This window comes from Trachurus japonicus, chromosome 18 (genome assembly GCF_045865225.1).
Source record: "Trachurus japonicus isolate A0001 chromosome 18, Traja_1.0".
Taxonomy (NCBI): Eukaryota; Metazoa; Chordata; class Actinopteri; order Carangiformes; family Carangidae; genus Trachurus; species Trachurus japonicus.
In genome coordinates this window covers 16332305-16354462 of record NC_140924.1, presented here as the reverse complement: position 1 = coordinate 16354462, position 22158 = coordinate 16332305, and the positions used below count along the sequence as shown (strand labels likewise).

At 43.4% G+C, this 22158-nt stretch overlaps 1 protein-coding gene across 9 annotated transcripts in view; it reads left to right on the top strand.

Moving 5' to 3' along the window:
• Positions 1-5715: 5715 nt before the first annotated feature.
• LOC146968955 (phosphatidylinositol-binding clathrin assembly protein) overlaps positions 5716-22158 on the top strand; it is a 93622-nt gene continuing 77179 nt past the window's right edge. For all 9 annotated transcript variants that reach the window (XM_085806461.1, XM_085806459.1, XM_085806464.1 and 6 more), the window contains exon 1: positions 5716-7285. In XM_085806461.1, coding sequence (XP_085662587.1) covers positions 7156-7285 — 130 coding nt within the window. In that variant the 5' untranslated portion in view covers positions 5716-7155. The remainder of the gene's footprint in view (positions 7286-22158) is intronic.

Here is a 22158-nt window from a genome sequence, read left to right as displayed (position 1 = left end):
GGAATACCAAGTTCTGCTTGACACCAGTCAGACAAATACACAACTTATATAACTTACACAGCAGCGGTGATATAACTGGACAGAGATAATGATCATCCACAGACTGACATTTGGACTCAGATGGTTTGAAATGCAGCAGCTGGTGAAATCTGGACTTGGCCAAACCTGAGAGGAGGCGAACTGAGTGGAGCGTCCCTCTGTGGACCTGATCTCTGTTTAATAATCAACCAACAGTCGATATAAAGTAGTAATGAAATAACTGTATCTGTGTAAGAGACAGGTTTCATGGACACATATGTATTATGTTTGTAAGGATGCAAAAATTCATGAGGTCTTTTTAAATGCACTTTAATAAAGATGTTATTCAGTGTTTCTGTGATGTGATGTTATATGGATGATGTGATGTGTTTTCCTGTGATTTTTATTCATATCTGTCATTGTTAAAGCAGAAGTAAGTGATATATTTGTGTTAATATAAGTCTTAAATAGTTATATCTTCCAACAGCAATCACTTACATAGAGTGTTTGGTCTGAAACACGGGTCTGTCAGTCACTCTGCTCTGCTCTGAGCCGAGGAGAAAACATTTATCGTATCCTACAGTTTTTATCCAATGAGGAGAGAGAACGGCATGCAGGGCTGTGTGTGCAGCCAAGGGACGCCGTGAATGTGGCGACGTAGGGATGAGGACTGTTATGGTGCGTTCAAGGAAACTCGTATTTTTCCGACCGTGAAGTGGTACCAGTTCGATCTGGTACGACTTCACCGGTCGGAAGTTACGAGTGGCCGTTATAGTGACTTTCACCGGTAAAACAGGTCGGAAAAACACGAGTGGGTTGCCTGGAACGCTACAAAGTCGTAAGTTGTGACTTGAAGCTGTAATTTACGATTTCAAAAGCCTGCCTGGAACGCAGCATTAGCGAAAACGACCGGACCACTTACTTCTGCTTTAACATGATAGGCCTGAACACTGATGGACACCTATTTTTAAGCCTGCTCAAAATGGACATTAACATGATTTGCTTATTTGCTTTTATTATGTAGTTTTAGACAGTGTAGCTACAGTAAGAGAAATTAACACAGGGTTTGTCAAAAAGAACTTCACATAAGGTAAATATATGGGAAGTCTATACAAACTGGCCACTTTGGTACTGGTACATAGTGGGTGCTGGACCCTTTTGCCTTCAGAACTGCCTTAATTTTTTTTGTGCCATAGATTCAGCAAAGTCCTCAGGTTTTTGTCCATATTCACATGACAGAATTAAAACACCGCTGCAGATCCATGACATAAATCTCCCGTTCCACCAAATCCCAAAGGTCAAAGGTCTATCAGACTGAGATCTGGTGACTGTGGAGTCCAGGAAACTCAGCGTCATGGTTTAGAAACCATTGAACTGGAGCTTTAAGTATCAGTACAAGGTACACTGTGGAAATGAAGGGATGGACATGGTCAGCAACAATACTCTGGTTGGTTGTGGTGTTTTAACAATGTTCAGCTGGTACTAAGGGGCTTAAAATATCCAAGCCAGGATGGATCCAGGCTTTCATGTCACTTATGTATTGTGTGTTTTTGCAACACATGTATTGTGTAATTGAGTAATTGAGTTGTTTCCTTAAATTTGTAGTGTTTGTGTGCTTGCATGTTGTATTTCCTTGCGTTGAGCTCTCAGTGCCACCGTGGAACTGAGGCAGGTAATAAGATAATGTTTGTGCAAGAGTTTCACACACTTATTTATTACACAACAACACCATGACAGAGGCGTTTGATTGCCCCCCTTCATTTATTCTGCAGCACAACAACCACTCAGCCAGACTCATTCAGAACAAATCGAGAAGGACGAGGACTAGTCCTGCGGCAGCAGCAGGTGCTCCTGGCTCTCGAAGAAGCTCAGAACAACCAATCCTGCTGCGTTTACCGTGAGCTCTCGAACACAACACACCCTTCCCCTAAATTTCTACAGAACCTAATCTGCGGTAGGTTTGGCTGAGGTGTTGCAACTGATCCGCAAAAACAAAGGAAGTGGTGTTCAAGAGGTTAATATGAACTTTCAGACACCTGCAGTCTTGCAAGGACTTGCACCGTGACTGCAGAACTGATCATGATTAACTGTAGTGTAGTTACATAACGGAGAAAATAACACAGAGGTGAAGGAGGGAGGACGTCGGGACGGTGGTGGAAGAGGAGGAGGAACTACAAACACACAATGACCCTGAAGTCATGTCCATACATTGTAATTAATTATGGAGGGATTGTCGACGGAGCGTGTCGAGCACAGACCCCCAGGGGAGGCGTTTAAAGGGACTGGGACGCACGATGCACAGGAGAGACGTGTTAATATCTGTAATGTATGTGTCCTCATTGTCTCTCCGTCCATCGGTGGTTATAATGATGCAGAGAGGTCGTGCACGAAAACATCGACAAGTGGTTCGAGGAAACTTCCCCCACGGTCACTGCACTCACTCACTCACGACGCTGAGCACTCATTGTAACCATGGTAATCTGAGTGAAAATGATCCTCTCTTGGACACACTGTTCAACACTTGTGGATAAAACCGTGTGGCCTTCAGGTCCTCTGGTTGACCCCAACTCTTGTCAACTGCCCCGCTAATTGATTTACTCCTGCACACTGTGGAGCTGTAGGCGAAAGCAGCGGCAGCAGCGGCAGCAGCAGTGGCGGCTCATCCTGTGATTGACAGCTGCTGGATCGGCCTGAGAGAGAGAGAGCCTGTTGCCAGGGGCTACGAGGGCTTCCCGCAGCATACATCCATGCATGCAGTTGCCATGGAAATCCAGGAGTTCTGCCCCTCCGCCTGCAGATGGCAACACTGCACTCTGGGTCAGCAGGGATGAGACGGAGGGAGGGAAGGCGGTGAGGGAGGAGGGAGGAAAGGAGGCGAGACGGGGGTTCGAAGGTGAGGCGATGAGAGCTGCAGCAGCTTGATCTTGTTGAAAAAAGCGGATCGTGGGTTCGATTGCCACGGTTTTGCAAGCCCACCACGGCTTCACCTGACTCCTCCTGTGGGTGCCGCACTTCCCTTTCAATTACATGCGAGTCAGGTGGAGGCTCAACAACACTCCCTCTAGGCATCAATGTGACTGTCTGCCTGCCAGTCTTTGTGCTGCTGTGCATCAATTCTTCATTCCCCCCCCCCCCCCACACACACACACACAGCTCCACAAAGTGACATTTGTAGCTTTAATCACATCTGTGGAGTCCTGAGATAAAAATGACTAAAAGCTGTGAATGCTGCATGAAGGAAACACACACAAAAAAAATCATATTTAATCCTAAAAACTGTTGATCTTCAGTGTTGCAGCTGTTGTTGTTGAGCCATTTGAAAGAGGACGTTGATGAAAACCAGTCCCTCTTATAGGTGGTCCGTGCTGCGCTAACCACTTCCACCTAACTGCGGTTGCATTTCAAATTTCCTATTTGTCTGCAGCATGCACATTTCATTTTTCAACACAACTACAGTACATGAGCACAAGTTGGAGCTGGCACTTCGGCTTTTAAACACACTTCTTTCGGCTTCCAAGTGCTGCTGATGATCAGTTCTGGCCAACGTTGCTTACTGGCTCATCACCATCGGCTCTTGACAGTTTCGTGGCATCAATCATCAACAATCTTGGAGACGAGAGACCTGTCCCTCACGGTGGTGGTGGGGCAGGAGAGAGGAGGAGGAGGAGGAGGAGGAGGAGGAGGAGGAGAAGGAATAAGGGGTCATTAAAGGTCATAAGCAGCTGCGGTTTTGCAGGATTTGCAGGCAGGAAGCACTGCAACCTGCAGCTGGATCTCTGAAACTGTCATCAGCCAACACAAATAGGATACATGGGAACATCTGAAACTACAGTAGGCTACACAACACAAAATGAAACCCCTCCGTGCATGCATGCAGCCCTGATCGATAGCAGTCGCTTATGACAGCAGCAGCTCGGTGTCTGATTACACCCAATGAGAAGATGTGTGAAAAATAGTCTAGGCTACTGCCGCCAAGTATTTGATTTATTCAGCTCTCAGATCCGGTGTGTGATACCCACCGGGGCTGAGCGGGTTCCCACTGATTTTTCAGCACACCGTGTTCCATATAGTCTGGAGTCAAACAAGGACACGGTGTCTGAGGAATAATTTAATACCACCTTAAACTTGGATCGCGCCCGGACGATTAAAAAAATTATATATAAAAATAAATAAATAAAAATGCGTCAATAAAAAAAAGGAGGAGCGCGCGTGTGTTCGTGTGTTTGTGGTCGCGCTGTCGCAAACATAAAACTCGCCTTTGACGAAAAAAAGAGACGCGAGATTTGATGCGTTTTGTTTCGCAGATTCCGCTACAATTTAAAGCGTGACACCTTAAAGTCTACTCTCACTCCTCACGGCTCGGCCAATAGACTATGGAGGCGTTCGAGGGCTGTAGGAAATGTAGCAATCAATCATCAAACACTCATCCTCAAGCTAAAGGAGTCTAAAAAAAAAACACTACATTTTTCTTTGCTGATGCTGCTGTGGAGCTGTCACCAGTCACACTTGTATCATGAAAGAGACTAGTTGTAAAGTGACATTTAAAACTTTTATATGGATATTTGCCCATGCATAGAAAGTTTAGGTAATCTAACCTTCACGTTAATATATGCAGGCATTAAAAAAATGTAACCCCAGGGTTATCCAAGGTCAAGTGAAACTCAGACACACCCTCAATACACCACAACCCCCCCAGCAATAGGCGACAGTTGTTAAATTGTGATACAAACTGATATAGCCTATCTTATTTTTTTTTTAAACTAATGCATTAGCCGGGATATTTAGTTAATATTTGAAATGATTTTTTTATTTTAAAATTCAGTGCCATTCTCTATGTGTCAATACTGGGTCTAAGATCTAAATATAGGCTATTTGATTTTAAATTATACTGCACAATATATGAAAATCAAATATCGATATCAACTTTTGCTTGGTTCATGGTCATAATTGTTGTCACTTTACTTTAATCATCAACTCAACTTGCAGTTTAAACAGAAAGACAAACAAGAAACTGTGCAAATTCTCATTCGTCCAGGTCAAAGCAGGCATCTCTAGGCAACAGGCTTGAGTTTTTGTTTTCTACACGAACTGATGAAGCAACTTAGATAAGGGGCGAAACGTCTTCAAAGACAAAAACTAAGTCCAGCTGACTTCATTTAAAGCAGAAGTATGCGATCCGGTCGTTTTGGCTAACTTCTTGTCAGCCGATGGAGTTAGCAGTCCCCGCCCTCCTCGTCCCTACGTCACCACATTCACGCGCATCCCTTGGCTTCACACACAGAGAGGACCGCCCCTTTATGCCGTTTTCTCTCCTCATTGGATAAAGGTTGTAGGATACAAGGAAAGTTTTCTCCTCGGCTTACAGCAGAGCAGAGTGACTGACAGACCCGTGTTTCAGACCAAACACTCTAAGTGATTGCCGTCAGAAGATATAACTATTTAAGACCTATATTAACACAAACATTCCGCTTACTTCTGCTTTAATTGCATATAGAAAAAACAAAAAATAAATCAACAGTGGAGGAGTCAAAAAAAAAAAAAGAAAAAGAAAAAAAAGAGAGAAAAGAATTGGGTTGTCTAAATTCCGAGCCAGCGCGATGCGCCTGAACGCAGCACGGTTGTGAGATCAGCTGATTTTTTACGCTGCCATTTTGTCCGGTAGAGAACCAACGGCCAGTCAGTCAGTCAGCCCGGTCCAGTCCGTTACGAGAGAGAAACCACTGGCGAGACTTTTCCAGACAGCGGCACAGGAGAGAGGAGGACGGGACTGTCGAGGGAAGAAGAGGAAACGGGAAACGGAAACCGAAGCCGGTGTTGTGTGTGTGTTTGTGTAGTGTGTGTTTGTGTGTGTGGAGTGAGTCGGCAGCCGAAGGACAGACTGCTGCTGCTGCTGCTGCTGCTGAGCCCCAGAGGAACCGCGACAGGAAACAACCGAGCTCAGGGAGCTGTCATTTTTTTTTTAACTTAGCGGTTCCGCCGGCTCTGCTCCTCCTCGGTCAGACTACAGACACTCGCCCGCTCTCTGGCTCGGCTCGACTCGGCTCCGCTCGGCTCCACTCGGCTGGTTGGTTGGTTGGTTGGTTGGTTGACTCTTACCGTGCTAGCTGCTCGGCTAACACCCACCACCGCCGCCGCCGCTGCTGCTGCTGCTGCCGCCGCCGCCGCCGCTCCCTCGCAGCTCTTCTCGCCGGGAGAAACCGCACCTGTCCCGGCTGTCAGTTTCACAGTGCCCCCGTGTAAACTTCAAACAATGTGCTGCTCTGTTGTGAAGGACTTTTTACACCCGAGTCGGGGTTTAACACACACTTTACCGAGCGACCAGTGATAGCTAAAAAAAAAAAAAAAAAAACAGCAGCCCGAGCTAACAAACAAGTTGACGTGGACGAGGAACTCGATTTTTTTCCTCCTTTTTTCCCTGGATTGTTGAGATTCCTGTTGATGTTTCTCCAAGCTGTGATTTCATACGGATTATAATTATTTTTCTTTTTTTTTCTCACTACCCATACCAAGGTGGACACTTTTTTTTCTCTCTCTCTCTCTCCCAAAAACAAATCGTCCGGGGGTTACAAACCACAGCCAGTTAGCTATGTTTATGTTTATTTGTGGCCAGAAAGTAATAATTTCAAGTGTTTACAAAATCCACAGTGGGACTCTTTACTGCAGCGGAAACATTAGCTAACACACACACTAGCTCGGATTAGTGTCGTCGTCGTCGTGTTTTTTTGTTTATACTAGATAGATAGTTGCCAAACAGTTGAAATACAAAATTAAAGCTGCAGGTTGTGTAAAGTCAGAAAGCAGAAATTCTTATACCTGCAGTAGTGTTTTCTTCTTGTATATGCCGACAGTGATCTGACATTACTGCTGGTTTTATATATAAATATATATACGCATACGCACCTGGATAAGGAAAAATAACTCAACGTCAACAACAGTGGGGTGTCTGATCTGATCGCAACCCTTTACCTCCGCTTGACAGTGAAGTCACGTTGAGTTGTGTCCCGCGGGGAGTTGATCCATTGATCGGATCGTTATCGTGCTATTTTAGCTGATTGGGGGGAAAAAAGCAGTGAGAGACAGAGAAAGAGAGACGGATAGATAGAAAGAAAGAAGGAGAGAGAGAGAGGAATAGAAGCAATGTCGGGCCAATCTATCACGGATCGGATCGCTGCAGCGCAGCACAGCATGACCGGGTCGGCTATCAGCAAGGCTGTGTGCAAAGCCACCACACATGAAGTGAGCGGACCCAAAAAGAAACACCTTGACTGTGAGTATCCTGTATGTATGTGTGTATGTGTGTTGTCAGCCAGCTGCAGGGCTTCAGTGGCAGACATACTGTAGCTGTGGGCTGACGGGGCTGGGATCTGAGATGCACACATTCCTTCACTCCACCTGGTTCAGGATTTTACATCTAACCTGCTCCACCACTGTCTTTTTTAAAACGTGACAGACGCACCAGTGATGCTGCTGGAGTCAATTACAGATCAATCTATTGATCTATAATTGACAGATAGGCTACCTCCTGTGAGATGTCTAAATTGCCGGAGCAACCTTGAAGTATTCACCCACAGCTCATCAACTCATGTTTATTTTCACCATTGACTCATCTGTAGATCATGTTATACTCGATCAATTGTTTAGAGTTGAAAACACACTAAGATGCTGCAAAACACCAATGGCGAAGAATGGCCAATGATTGGTTTCATTATCTGCTCATCACAGTGTCTTGGACCCAAGGTGATGTTTCTAAACAGCTTGTTTTAATCGACCAAAGAGACTTATTCAATTTAATGTCATTTATTACAACACACAGGCTCCAGGTCGTAACGTTACAGGGTGTGGAAACAGGACAATTAGCAGCACAACAGTCCAAACCATATTATCACACACAGCGAAGAGCTAGAAACCCTCACCTTATTGCTTGATAAACGACTTACGTGATAAGTGGATCTTCAAAACGGTTGGTAATGAACTGTGTTGATTGACTTGGCCATTAAGCAACTAATCGCTTCTCCACTAATTCGAATGACGTTAAAAACAGAACCAGGAAGGAAGAAACTTTGTCGCGGTGAGGTGATTCTACCCTATCAGCTGTTTACTTCCCAATTCATTCATTCATTCATTTTACATAAACGACAGCCTGTGCCACCGGGTATGGCTGGATTACAAAACTCTTACAGCAGGTTCTTGTTGTTCACACTTCAAGGCACAGAGGGATAGAACAAATAAAATATAAACAAGAGACAAAAGCAACAGAGAACAGGTCGTTCAGGAGGCAGACAAATAGAAAATAAACCTCACAATCGCACAAAAATTACATTTTCTCATGCCATACGCTCAACCAGTGGAAAGCAGGATGTAGTATACACCCAATATTGTTCTAGTTTTATATATCTTTCCTTTTATTCGACTGTGTCCTGATTTTCACACATTGATTTCATAATGAGGAGTGGATTATTGTGTGGTGTTGCTGCCAGCAAAGCCCACTGAAGTGAAAGTGAGTCACGTTGAAGGTGGCAGCAATGCAAGTGAGACAACACAAAAGAGGGAATGAATGAAACAGGGAACACTTAAAAGAAAAAAAGAAATAAGAAAGAAGGCATGAGTCACACAAGGGAGATATGCATAATGCCGGAGCTTGTGTTAGACATGCCTGGGACTAAATGTGCTGAAGTTCTGTTTCCGCCTCTGTCTGCATGAGATGCAGATGTTTTGATTGATGCTCCGGCTCAGCTGCCTCGCATCCGTCAACTCCTCCTCCTCCTCCTTCCTCCTCTTCTTCCTCCTCCTCGCTCGGAAGACTCAGCTGCTGACGTTCAACAAAAGTCATGTATTGTCTCCGCTCCTTTGTGAACTTGGCCAGACCTTTACAGCCAATACGCCACGTCGAGCTTAATCATTGTGGGCTATTGATTTCTTTGTGAGAGCAACAACCTCTGTGCCATAGGGGGAAGCAGACAGCGAGTGGTGCATTGCATGAAGGAAAGGCCCCCGATTGCCATGTTCTTTGCCCCGTTTTGATGATTCCTGCCAAGAGGGTTTAAAATCAAGTGGTTGTCACGCTGTCGGTTTCATCGTGTTGTCGGTAGCATGAAGAAGCAGAAAGGGAGGAGGTAAAGGTAGGTTATAGGTTAGGTTGTCATCCAGCCAGGCAGGTAGTCAATTTGTAAGTCGGTAGGTTAGCAAGCCTGGCGGGCTGGCGGCATGTTCGATCACCACGCAGTATGGTGGCCAGCCAGCTGATCTAACCATCCTGTGAAGTAATGCACACATGCAGCCAGGTAAGCAAGTTCACCAGCCATTCAGTCACACTTAATAAACCTCAACCTTGGCAATCATCATACCACTCAAATGCTAATGTGTCATTAGCCTCCACGGCCACATCAATGTTCCCTACGCAAACCTCAAACCAAGGACTGTGACAGATGTTTGCTCTCATTATTGATTTGACTTTGTTTTTTGTTTTATTTTCATTAATCATTTACATTATGAATCGAAAGAGGTGAAAGAAAAACTTCCAAGAATTCAAGGTGACAAGTTCAAATTTCTTTTGTTCTTGTGTTCGACCAAAGTCAGACAAGCAGCAAAACCCCTTTTAATGCAAGAACTAGAGAAAGTTCTTGTTTCTGAATATTAGGCTAGTTGATTGACCTAGTTTTCTTTACCTGATATTTAACAGCCAGTTGTATCTTCAAATATTTCACTGGCCCAAAATTAAAAAAAAAAAAAATCATTACCTGTTTGTCCTTTCATGATCTTGTCATATCTTCAGTCTGTCCAGTCAAATATTTCCTCCTGGCCAAAATGAACATTTAGCCTAAGTCAGAACATTTTCCACAGACTTCCCTGGACAGCCACAATGAGGGCAGCAGGCTCAAGTGAAGGTCCAGGAGGAAGAAAATCTCAGCAGAGCAGCCAGTCGTGGAAATATAATATTTAAATGTTAGTTTTGCTGCGGTACAAGCCTGAAATGACAGAAGACACCAGTACCTTTTTAAAGAGACAACCCACTGCTGAATAACAGGTTAAAATTGACAGGAATGTAATGTATCCAACTCTCTGAGTAACGCAAGAGGTCCTGATATGGGAAGTATGTCCCTGACTGAGACTACTACACAGGAAGCAGGTTGTCTACTGCACAGTTAATTTGTTCCAAAAAAAAAAATACAACCAACAAGGAGCAGCAAAGACAGTTGGAGCATTTAAATGCAGAATGTAACTCCTTAACAGCTGCTAGCAAAGACAACAAGATCACTTTGGCTCGGAGTTCATTATCATGTTATATTCAGCACTGGTTGTCGAGCCTAAGACCCAATCAAGGAATGTCATCCCTTTTTAAAGGTCCCTGTTTTCAGCCGTCCAGACAACAATTTAACACCGGAGATTTCTAAATCTAAAACTGGTCCAAGCATCTAGATTTTCAGTGCTTGCAAACACTAGACTAAAATGGCGCAAAAGAGATGCATTTTAAAACGAAAATGTAGTGTGGGCAATAGCAATAGCCTGATGAATAGCACAACAAACCTCAATGATGTATAAGGGGATATTACCCAACAAGTTATTTGTACCCAATTGTAGTAAACGATGTCGAGCTTCTTAACATGAAGGTATCATTGTTATTGTCTGTAATCGTTAGACAAATAACCCTAGCTCCGACCGAAATCGTTGGCTAATCCTCAGTTGACCTTTACCTATACTGAAACACTGATGTGGTTCACGGCCACATCCACACTGTCCAGCCAGTCAGAATCCTGGTGATGGTGTGAAGTTGATTCTCCACTGCCAAAGGCTGTAATGCTTACAAGGTTTTGATGTCTGCTCCCATGGTGAGTCACCTAATAACAGCCACAGTCTGCAACAGCGCGTCTGGGCGTAAACTTGTCGTCACGCGTCAGATATGATGAAGAGAGGTGAAATCTAATCAGAAGTTGTTACTCCAGACACATTTAAGATGCATTCAGGAGCCAGGAACAAGCTGCAGTCCAATTCAGCGCAATATTGGCACCGTCTAGATACATCTGGAAACAAGATGCTAGAGGTCTGAGCGGGGCCTAGGAAGGCAAGGGGGCAGTTGGCAGCACGGCCTGCCAGCCAGCTAGCTAGCTTGTGAGTCACCTAACAAGTCCACCAGTTTGTGAAATTTACACCTGCAGAGCTATTTATCAAGAGGCAGGAGGAAATCTGGGGAAACCTGACTATGAAGCAAAAAACCTAGGTTAAATGATGTTGTCGCTGTTTGTTTTTCTTAAAATATCTATTCTTCACACAGTCAGAGCCCCTGTCCCTAATACACACTCGCATAAACACACACAACCATCACGCCTCCCCCCTTCCTTTGGCACAAATTCACTGCAAGCAGCTGTGACTGTCTGACAGCAGGCTGTGAATGATTTCACCGGCGTATTTGCATCTAGACCTAATAACCGAATAACCCTGGCAGAAATCTTTCAGCGGTGCCAGCAGTGAGTGTGCAAAGGGTTTCTGAGGGGTGGGGGCAGGGGGCGGCTGCTGTTAGCTCTCGCGGCCGTGACATTCACGCACCACTGGCGAAAATAAGTGCCGCTTTAAAGCCTATTTAGTGTCATGATTGGGACTGTCCACCTCAATTAACCCGGGCTTGTGAGTCAGTGGCAAAAATGAGGAGACCTTCCCATCAGTTGTGAAAAGCCCTTCTATTTATGGAGATTATTATCATAAAAATCAATGAGGGAAGGTCAAACAGTGTTGGAATATGTCTGGGGCTGCACACACACACACCTGCTCGCAGTTTGTCAAAGGGAAAGATATTGTGTGTTTAATCCATCCTCCATAAGCAGTCAAGTGATTGCCAGGGCATGCACGCGCACAAGCACAGTCGGGGGCCACTTCTCTCCACTTTGGCATCGTTGCAACGTTGATCGTTTCACCATCTTACAGATGTTAGGGAGAAGTTGTGACATTTAAGCTCAAGTCTTGTTCTCCCCCGTTTACTGGCACTGTGTTGTCATGGCAGCAAACCAGCCAAATGGCTTGTATTAAATGGACTCCAGTTGACAGGGGGAAGTTGGATGGTGAAATCGGCTGCAGGCGCACTAATGGAGCTGTTTTTACAGCTTCTGTCCATGCAGTTGAACTGAGTGTTTGTGGAGCGTTTCGTAGGAGTAGAGAATGAAACTTAAGGAATTTTCACAGTAATCCAGGTCATGGAATTCCTAAAGCCCCTGTTCCACTGGTCAGAAAACCCACTACGTCTTGCAAGCATCAGACTTTAGTGAGCGATGGAAAGGGGATGACTCTGCAGTACAGATCAATCCAATCGATGAATCTTAAATCAGAAACACCAGGACTACTCAGAGATGTGCACAGGGATGAAAAAGTGAGTGCAACTTCATAATAAGTTTTAAGAACACCATCACAGATTGACGCAACACTTTTGTAGGAGCATCTCTGGGGATGAGATGTGACAGATCCATTTTAGCACTCTTCGACTAGCAGCTCATGACTGGAAATGGAAAAGGGGTCAATTGGCTTTCATTAGCGGGTTTGTCCAAGTTTAGAAAAACGTGCTTATACTGGCTAATTTTGCTTTGAAAGGGTATAATAATCGTAAATACGAGACAACTGGAAGAATTACTTTACCCTTTTGGCATTTAAGCACTCTACTGAATGACTGGTGGGAAGTTTCTCTAGCACTTAACCTCTGTGAGAGATTCACACCTTGACATCACATGAGAGGCACTTGGTAGTCATGTGAGAGTCACTGGAGTCACATAAATGAAAGTGTGAATGAACTGAATGTAAGTGGCTGGTAAGTGATGCAACAGTCCCACTCCTGCTTTTGTTCAGGGACCGTTGTTCAGGCTCGATGGTACTGTTGATGGCCTTCTTCACGCCTCCTCTCTGGAAACCGTCCGTCTTCCTCTGTCCAAAATGTGTACTTCATTGTCTTCAGAAGACCGAATGAGAGGAGGGGGGAAGATGAAAGGTTGAGGGGAAGCCAACCACGACAGGATGATTCAGAAAAAAAAATCCACAAGAGGACCTTTTCCTCTCAAGTATTACAAAAGTCATTCGAGCAGAAATATGACTAAGTAATAGAGTTGTGAAGTGAGAGGTACTGCTCTTTCCCCAGTCGGTATTGCCATCTGTATTCTTTTTTCTTTTGATACTATCCTCAGTGTCTCGACGGGCAGAAACGCGGGGCTATCCCGGATAATGTAACCAACAGGTTTATGTTAATGTCAACCCGTTTTAATTATTGCAGCTGAGTTCCAAGGAAATCATGTTAACGTCTGTAATTTCACATAGCAGACGGGTCTTAATACTATAATACCCATGAGCCTTGGGTGCAGTTGCTATGGTGAGGAAGCAAGTCAGAGGTATGGGTTGAAACAGTGAGGAATTCAAAACGTTAAGTCGTTGATTTAAGCTGTGGATTGTGTTTTCAATTCCCTGGACACCCTCATCTTTATTTCTTGGCGTCATTGGTTCACATGGCAGAATTCTGTATTTGGGATAGGGTGGTTCTTGTTTAGATGCACCTCGGGAGTCATACTTACCAGCATATGATATTTAATAACAGATTTGTTAATTAACTTCACTGATGATTGAACTGGGACCAACTGTGTGCTCTGATGAATCGGTTACAAACCAGCCCTCCGAAGAAGGTTCACCAAGTTATGGGCAAAAATGTCCGCGTCATGAAAATGATGTTGTCAGGCTCAATAAAGTCACTGGCTGGCTTTTAAAAAAGTGTACCTCTCAACACATTTCCAACGTCAGTGGAGGCAAAACAAACAATCTGACAGAAATGCCCACAACACCTTGAACGCCTGAGAAGAGACTCCCCAAAAATCCTCCTCACCTTTGAGTGTGTCCATCTGGAAAAAGTAAAATAACCTTTGCTTTTTTAATATGGTTGACTAGTAGTACAGTATAGTACATACATCTTAAGTTAAGTTTGAATTGCAAATGTCCCTGTTGGTGTCCTTCCTGTTTTAGTACGCTTGAACAACACAGTCGGTCAAAAGAGACATTTTTCTACTGATGTTGACCTTTTGAAAAGCTTTATGAAAGAAGACTTTCGCTGTTGGATCCATTGTAGGGCTGAATGTTAAGGGCCAGATAACATTAATGATGCATGTTTTATCTCACATTGCCAATGACTTTGCGGACTGAGGCAGAATTTTCACATCATGCAAAACAAACGTTGCAGATGCCCAACAGGCCCTTACCAGACAAAGACAAACTGACCATGGCACGCTGTCCTTACCTGACCAAGCAGTTTTAGACCACCCTACCTTCATGCTATTTTTACACAGTAGTCTTAACCACAGCTTCTTGACTTTAGCTGCTTAGTAAGGCTGTCCTGCTATTTAGAGCACTTTCTAGTCAATAGCAGCCAAATCTTGGTACCTTAACACAGCATGCCACATTTGTTTTATCGTCTGGCTGAGCTGCTGGTACCACATGTCCTTTTGACATCACATTGTGTTGAGACATTTTCAGCCAAACCCTTAAAACTAGGTTACACTTACATGACAAATGGATGCGGTGCTGGAGTAGTTCTCCACACCAGCACTTAGACAGGATCTGTGTGGGCTACAGTGTACAGGGTTAGTTCAGGAGACAGAGGCAGACAAGAGTGTGTGTACAGTAAGTTATTGAGCTCAGGTTTATGTGGTTTGTGTTTTAGCCTCCAGTGAGTCGGTACTCATTCAAACTTTACAGCTCTATTTCAGATAGGAGCTCTTAGGTCACCTTGGCAGATCTGTCCACTGTGCATGTATACATAGATCTTTGTGTATTAGATGTGGGTGTGTTTGTTGGAATGCACTTAGCTGTTTTGTGTGTATGGGTGTGAGTATGCTTTGGGATTATTTCACTGTTACTATACAAACATTTCTCTTTTACCAAATATGTTACACAAGTCACTTTAAAGTTTTAAGACTATGTGTTGGTATAAAGTTTACTATTACGGCCAGGCTGATGCCGCTCAGTAACTCAAAGATACTGAAACGAGTCAAATCATAGGGTAGAGTACTGCTGATGCCGTAGAACTAGGGCTGCAACTACCAATTATTTTCGTCATTGAGCAAATCGTCACATTTGAGATGCCAGAACCAGCATTTTTGCCTTTCAAAAAAAATGCCAGAAAGTGTTCTTTTCACAGAAATTGATTGATTCATCTACAAGTTTTCTTTGCAGAAGACCCCCAGCTGTTTGTCTGCGATCACCACAAGTGGACCCATCACAGGGACGCTGCTAATGATAGCTAAAGTTTGTCCTTATAATATGTTTTGGAGCTGCCAACACCTCAGCAGGTGTTACTTTAACGTGAATGAAAATTAGCATCCTGTCGTAATCGGTGCTAATATTAGCGAGGTAGGCGCACAGGCTTTGATCGCAAGCTTGTTAAGCTAACCTCAACTTGTCATGTTATGCCACCTTGGGTTCAGCCAATGTTAAATGTTGTAAAGGGATAAGGCGTTTTGTATCAGACTTTATAGGATAAACTGATATGTGCTCCTGAGATGCTGAAGAGGAGACAGTTTACCAAAACCTGTTTTGTCCCCTTTTTTTGGAAAACATGAAAGATTTCACCACAATAGCTTCAGTATCTTCATAGTTATTTTTTTTTTGTTCCTTCAAAAAGTGTTGAGGATTTTAAATTTCCACACAACATCAGTGATTGTCACACTCGCTGTTGAATGTGTAATTCTCCCCATAATTAGCGTCCCTCGCACGCTGTCGCTCTGTGCCTTTCTGTTCTTTACTCTTCTTTTCTCTCATTACACCGTGTACACACATGGAGTGATTTATTGCCATCGACTGAACGCCGCTAGAGAAAACAGTTGGGGAATTGAACAGGTTTAAATGTGGTTTAAGGACATTTGAGGATACAAATAGTGCAGCTTACTTCCTGCTATTTGTGTTGCATTGATTCCAGTCCTGATAGACCTACTGCAGGGTGTAGCTGGTTAGGAGCATGGCGGGGGAGTCTCTGTCTTAAGTGATTGTAGGTGAGTCTAATGCTATCTAAACAAAGCGATAGAGCCCCTCCCTGGCTGCAGAGCAGAGATAGGGACAGTTAAGACTACCAGGCAGGAAAAAGACTTACTGCTGACTGTCTGGATATGCATGTTTCAAGTGAAGCCCAGGGGAGTGCACGTGTTGAGTGTGTGAGACTGTGAGTGTGTTGGCGGGAGGGGGAGAGCCAGAAATTATATTGTGGGTTCAGCTTCTCCAGAGAGTGCTTCATTCTATGGAATCGGTTGCAAACATGCTACAAGCTGCGAAGTCGGTGAATATGTAATATCTGGTGTGCGCTCGCTCGCTCAAGTGGTGATTGAGTGTGCAAATATCACCACACGGTTCACATAGAATCACATTCTACAGGAACTTGCATGACGAGCGTCTTCAGTAATGGTCTGCTTTTTATTGAGGGTGTCATATATAATTCAGGATCTATAAAATATTTGTTACATTACTTTAAGCCTTAGTTGGCTTTAAATTAGCTGGCACTACTTTATTACATTAATCACGTTATTCCAGGAAGCTCAATGTAATTAATTTCCTGTACGGGTTCAAATACTCTTTTATTATTGCGACAATAATTAAGTTAAATCACATCTTCAGCTACTTGCACTCATAAACATTTCTTATCCCTCAGTGCTACTTGTCACTTGATGTACACCAAAAAAGGTGAATCTGCACTTTTTATCGACAGCATCATCCATATACAACACATCTGAATTATAATTCTTCCCTTGGGATCAATATTGATGTGGAAATGACAAATTAACCTCATGTATCACATTTAATGTGGTTAGTAGTTAGGAAATTAGACATTAAAGCTGAAATGCTCAATATTTTTATATTAGAAGTGGATGAGATGACTATGTTTAATGTGAAAGGGTCGTCCATAGTGATTAACCCCCAGAGAAATATCACCCAGCTCAGCTACACGGGATGTTTTTGGCATCCATTGACCTCCATTATTTTGGTTTTCTCATTCGCATTTTTAAAAATTAGTTTAATTTGTTTGCAACCACACTCGACAATCTTGTTTCCAGCTGTAACAGGCAGCTGTTTTCAGTGGGAAAAGCTTTAATAAAACCACTGTATCCTACCAACTGACAGACTGGGAAGGTTCATAAAAAGCCAGTGCACAGCATTAGGCAGCGAAAGACCTAGATTTTTTTTTTCAGGCAGTTGGAGAGATAAAAGGAAAAAGAAAGTTGGCCAGAAACATGCCTCTGAATGAATGCTAATGTTGCAATGTCTGCTGTATGTGTAAATATGCAATTATTTGCAAACACATTCACCGTAACAACTCTAAAAGCTTGTGTTTTCCCACTTATTCTGCTGCACCGACTGCCAGAAGTCAATTAGTGCAGGTTTAAAACAACCAAGCGACCGCAGTTGTTGATTTGTTTTTCGGATGAGCTCATCAAACTCATTTTGAAAAATCATTGAATTACCCAGCTTTAAGTTGTTGATTCTTTCTTCTTTTAATATCCAACATTTTAAACATGTGAGGTTGAATAATTAGCAACAATTATTTATATAGCGTTCTCATGTGCATTAATCCAAATCTTGTATTATTCTGAGCATTAACAATAATGATAGAATAAGCCTCGAGCTAACTCTTTGCTAATTTATGCTGTAAATTACTGCAAGTGGGCTAACACCAGTGTGCTTGTAGGACTGTTATTTATTATTTAGCATCTGGAGGCGCAGTCATCAGCATACTAAGAATTAGGCTGTTTGATTTATTTAACTTTTATTTATCCAGGGAAACTTCACTGGACTGGTTGTGTTAAGTGTCCTCCTCCAGGGAAATCTTTGCCCTCGTCCCTTTCGCCTACACGAATCCAGCTATACCGAGGAAACACTGCACAGTTATTAAACACATTTAGCGTATTAGGTAATGATAGCACATGGTTTTAAATAGGCTTTGTCTGTGTGTGTGTGTGTGTTTGTGTGCGTGTGTTTGGGAACATTCAGTGCTTGTGTTCCCGTCCCGTTCTGATGTGGGCTTATTTTTAGCTGTGTTCTCTCAGGAGCCTTTGGCTGGGTTCAACTGCTTGTTTTGCTTTCCCATACTCTACCTGTGTACGTGAACGTCTGCCTGCCTGCCTGCACATCCTCTCTGTCGGTGTCACTCTCTTCTCCTGACAGAAGTCGGTAGACGCTCCCTCAAGACGTTCACGCGGAGACACGCTCTTGTAGACGTGCGTGCACGGAGACTTCAATCTTATACACTTGACAAGATTTCCCGAATCCCCTCATGAAAACAGTGCAGTTGGAGAAGAGAGGGAGTTTGTCTCCCTACTCCTGTTTTTCCACTGTCTCTCCTTCTAAAAGAGCCGAGGACACAAAAAAGACATCGCTCTTATTTAAGACCTCAAGGGGAGAATTAAAGCTATAGAACCAGCTAGTCTATTAATAGATCCACTTTTAGTGACTCCCTGTCTTTCTACCCTTTTTAATTTCCCCCTCTTTCTCTGTCTCTCCTCCTCCCTCACTTCCTGGCTCATCCTCCCATCCCTCCTACCATCCTTCCTCCCTGTCTGCCACCTAACTCCTGCGCTGATCCTCCTTTTTCTCTCTGTTTACAAATTCTGATGCCAAAACTCAAGAGTTCTGGCAGACACTCAATGCTGATCTGAGACCAGTGCTGTTTGTCCATTCCCAGTTTAAAGCCTGTTTTCCTCGCTGCTCGGGATCCTTCGTTCACATGTGAAATAACATGAGACAGTATAAGCACAGATCCCCTCTTAACTAGAGGTGAAGACTTTTATAAACTCATCTCTTCTTAGCGTGACAGACACAATCTGGGTCTGTCTTACTTTCTTTTAGCTGAACATGCAACTCAACAGTTGGTTTTGACACATTTTTTTGTTTCTGTTTGCAAACAACTGGCAGATCAACAGCAAGAATAAAAAGCTGATTTGATAGAAGCTCATTAACGCATCCTGTAGAGCAGTTGCTCTGCTGTAGCATGTAGACACTCAATCAAATCACTTTTAATGGTCTAAAAGTTGTTGTACGTGTTTACAGCGACAGGCCAAGTCTGCATTGAACATCAAAATGTCTCAACTTGTGTCCCGTTGCAGGTCCAGCAACATTCGGAGGACCTTGTTCATGAAAGCGAGGCTCATTGTAGACCGTGAAGGCCTTGCATCTACTGCTGTTACCATTGCATCACAAAGCGATGCTCCCGTCGCCTGGCAACTTTTACAACAGGCCCGTGGTTTTACTGTTGTACCATTTGTTGTTGAGGGGAATGAGCTGAAACCCAACACTTTGATTTCAAGGTGAAATCCTCTGGCTTTTGGTTGGCATCGTCTGCTGCCAAGTTATTATCAATGCAGACGGTGCTATGAATGTTGGGATGAGTTGGACCATGATGGATCTACCTGTTAAAGATTTTGTTGCCCAGGAAACGAAAGGACCCATTTCTTGGCTGCATTTGAAAGAGCCCTTTGAAATGGCACTGCTTAGACGTAGAAGTCTTCAGATGCAACACAGCTCATGATGACTTATTGTGTCTTTTTTTTACAAAACACAATTAAGATGTCACTTTTAGTTGACATTATCATTAAAAGACTGTTGTTGGTAGCTCAGAAATGCTACCTGTTAACCAAAGGAAAGCAGTAGCTTCATCTGCACCTGCTGCACTTAAGTCAAATCAGCATTTTATTCGTGAGAACTCATTTGACAGCATGAACACGAATACAGATGTAACCTCTGTAGTGTGATTGGCTATGTTGGCAGTAAAGAAGAGAATCAGAGAGAACAGAAGATGTCGGCAAGTCTTTGTAGACGTAGGAACGGTTTTGTTCCTCCCTGTCAACACTAGAAAACAAGAAACAGCATTTTCATATTTTCATCCACTCTTCCCATCACATTTACAAAAGCTGCTGTTGAAGGTTTAAAAAAACAAAACATGCTGGCTTACTGCGATTGTAAAGCCCCCCACCTCCACCCCCCCCCCCCACAAAAAAAAGGGGAAGAGAGAAGATGTTTTCTCAAATTTAGCAATTCTCTTACAATTCTTCACACCTCTCGCCTCCTCTTATCAGGCGGATTTGAGAAGGGAAGAAAGAAGAAGGGAGGGGTGAACAGGGAATCCTCTTTAAGACGAACCATTTCTGCAGAGAGACAGACGGATGGGGAGGAGGGGGGGGGGTAACCAGTACAAGCCAGACAAGGTGCTGATACCGCCGAGCGTTAATCTTTAACAGATTGGGGGCCGCGCTCTTGTGTCTGGCTTTTCATCTGTATGGTGTCTGTTAGTGTGTATGACCCCCCACCCCACCTCATCCCCCCCAACACCCAACCCCTCCTGTTACTCAGTACCTGTGTTGAAGGTCAGTCAACTCTGCGGCGGTACCCTTGTTCAGTTAGCGGTGTTGTTAAACCTTGATAATCTCAATTCCCCGTGGAGCAATTTGAACCGCAGGTGGCGGCTGAGCAGTTCTGAATATTGTCCTTCGACTAGACGAGAAACGTTCAAGCTTTCCGTGGAAAAGTCCTTGAGACATGGAAGTACCACCAGCCAGAGAGGTGTTCTGGAGTGTGCTTGACCTCTGACCCCCGTAGTAAGAGGGAAACATAATGGCACATTTCCCATGACGTCTGTAAGGAATCTTATGTGGCGTTCACTACCTGCTTCTCAATCATCCTGCAGGGACAAGGTCTTGCGATTGGACAAAACCTCTTCTTTGTAGCCTCTTATATCGCCATACTGCAGTTCAAAACCCACATATGATCAGTTCATTGCTTCAAAGGGCAAAGAAAAGCATCAAACCCTTACATTTGAGGAGCTAGATCAAACAACTGAAACTCTGTCGCCCAACTAATGAATGAATAATTATTTCAGCTGCTGTTGTGAAAACAAGCATTAAGAGATCTAGATCTAGCATTGACAGGCTGGTTTATTTGCTCTAGAGACCTTCAAACTCAGCAAAGTTTAGCAAATATCGAAGGGTGAGTTTCAACACAAGATTTCAACACAGGAACACAAGATTTGTAAAATGGGCACCTAAAGGTTTGAGTCTGGAGTCGTGTAGATGTAGCATTTTAAAGGATTGCTCTGAGTCCAGGTGGTGAGCTATCTCATAGTAAATCTAAATCACATCTATAAAAGGTACGGGCTGGAAAAAAAACAACATAAACAAACAGTGGAAGGAAATGTGAGATCTTTGTTTTTGTTCCCGATGTGTCGTCTTTGCTTGTAGACACTACTAGGGCGTCCTTATCGGTGGCAGGTAATAATAGAATCTTTTTCAGGAAGGTCACAAGTTCAGCGATTACATCGACAGTCATGTGTCCTGTCAAAGTATTTGGACCAAGAGCTGTGTCAAGATTGGTAGATAGATTCTCTGCATGGCCTCTCCTGTAGGAATTCCAGCTATGTTAACATGACCTGCCCTTGGTGGTCCCCAAAGGGACTTAACTGTGGAGAGGCTGGACTGTGTTGAGCGCACAAAGCAAGGCACTGATGTCCCTTTGTGTCTGACCAGGGTTTTAAAAGATGTTAAGATAGGATTGGGAAGCTGATTGCGGGTCTGTTATTTAGGGTTAATCCACACTGGGTTCTATCCCACCAGGAGGCTTTGGTGAATTATCTAAATCCCACTTTCCAAATCTTGCCGTCAAGACTCAATGTGAAACCCAGTCCAGTGATAGAAACACACTGGGGTCATTATCATCTGGTAACAGGGTTTAAAACAACAACACCGGGCTTAACCAATCTTTACTGTAAATATGGTTTCAAATTTTAAGCAATTTCTAAACAACTATTAGTTAAAATTAACCATTAATAAATAGGCTACATAAAGCTTGTATACTCTTTCTCTCTTGGTTAATGGGCTACTTTTTCTTGCCCAAGGTATTTTAACTAAAATAATGGTGATAATGTTAGTGGGCATTCAACAAAGGGTACAACAATTGTTAAAGGCCTTTAATCAATCATTAAAATCCCTGTACTTAACCTAGCTGCCAAAATAGCAGCAGAATTAAATTGACTTTGACTGGGAGAAAATACACCAAATAATCATGGTGGTTTCCATCAATAGCAGTAATGAGTTTTTGTGGTTTTGTCTGTAGAGGAAACTCTGTTAGTACTTGAGGATTGTTGGGATTCTTTGG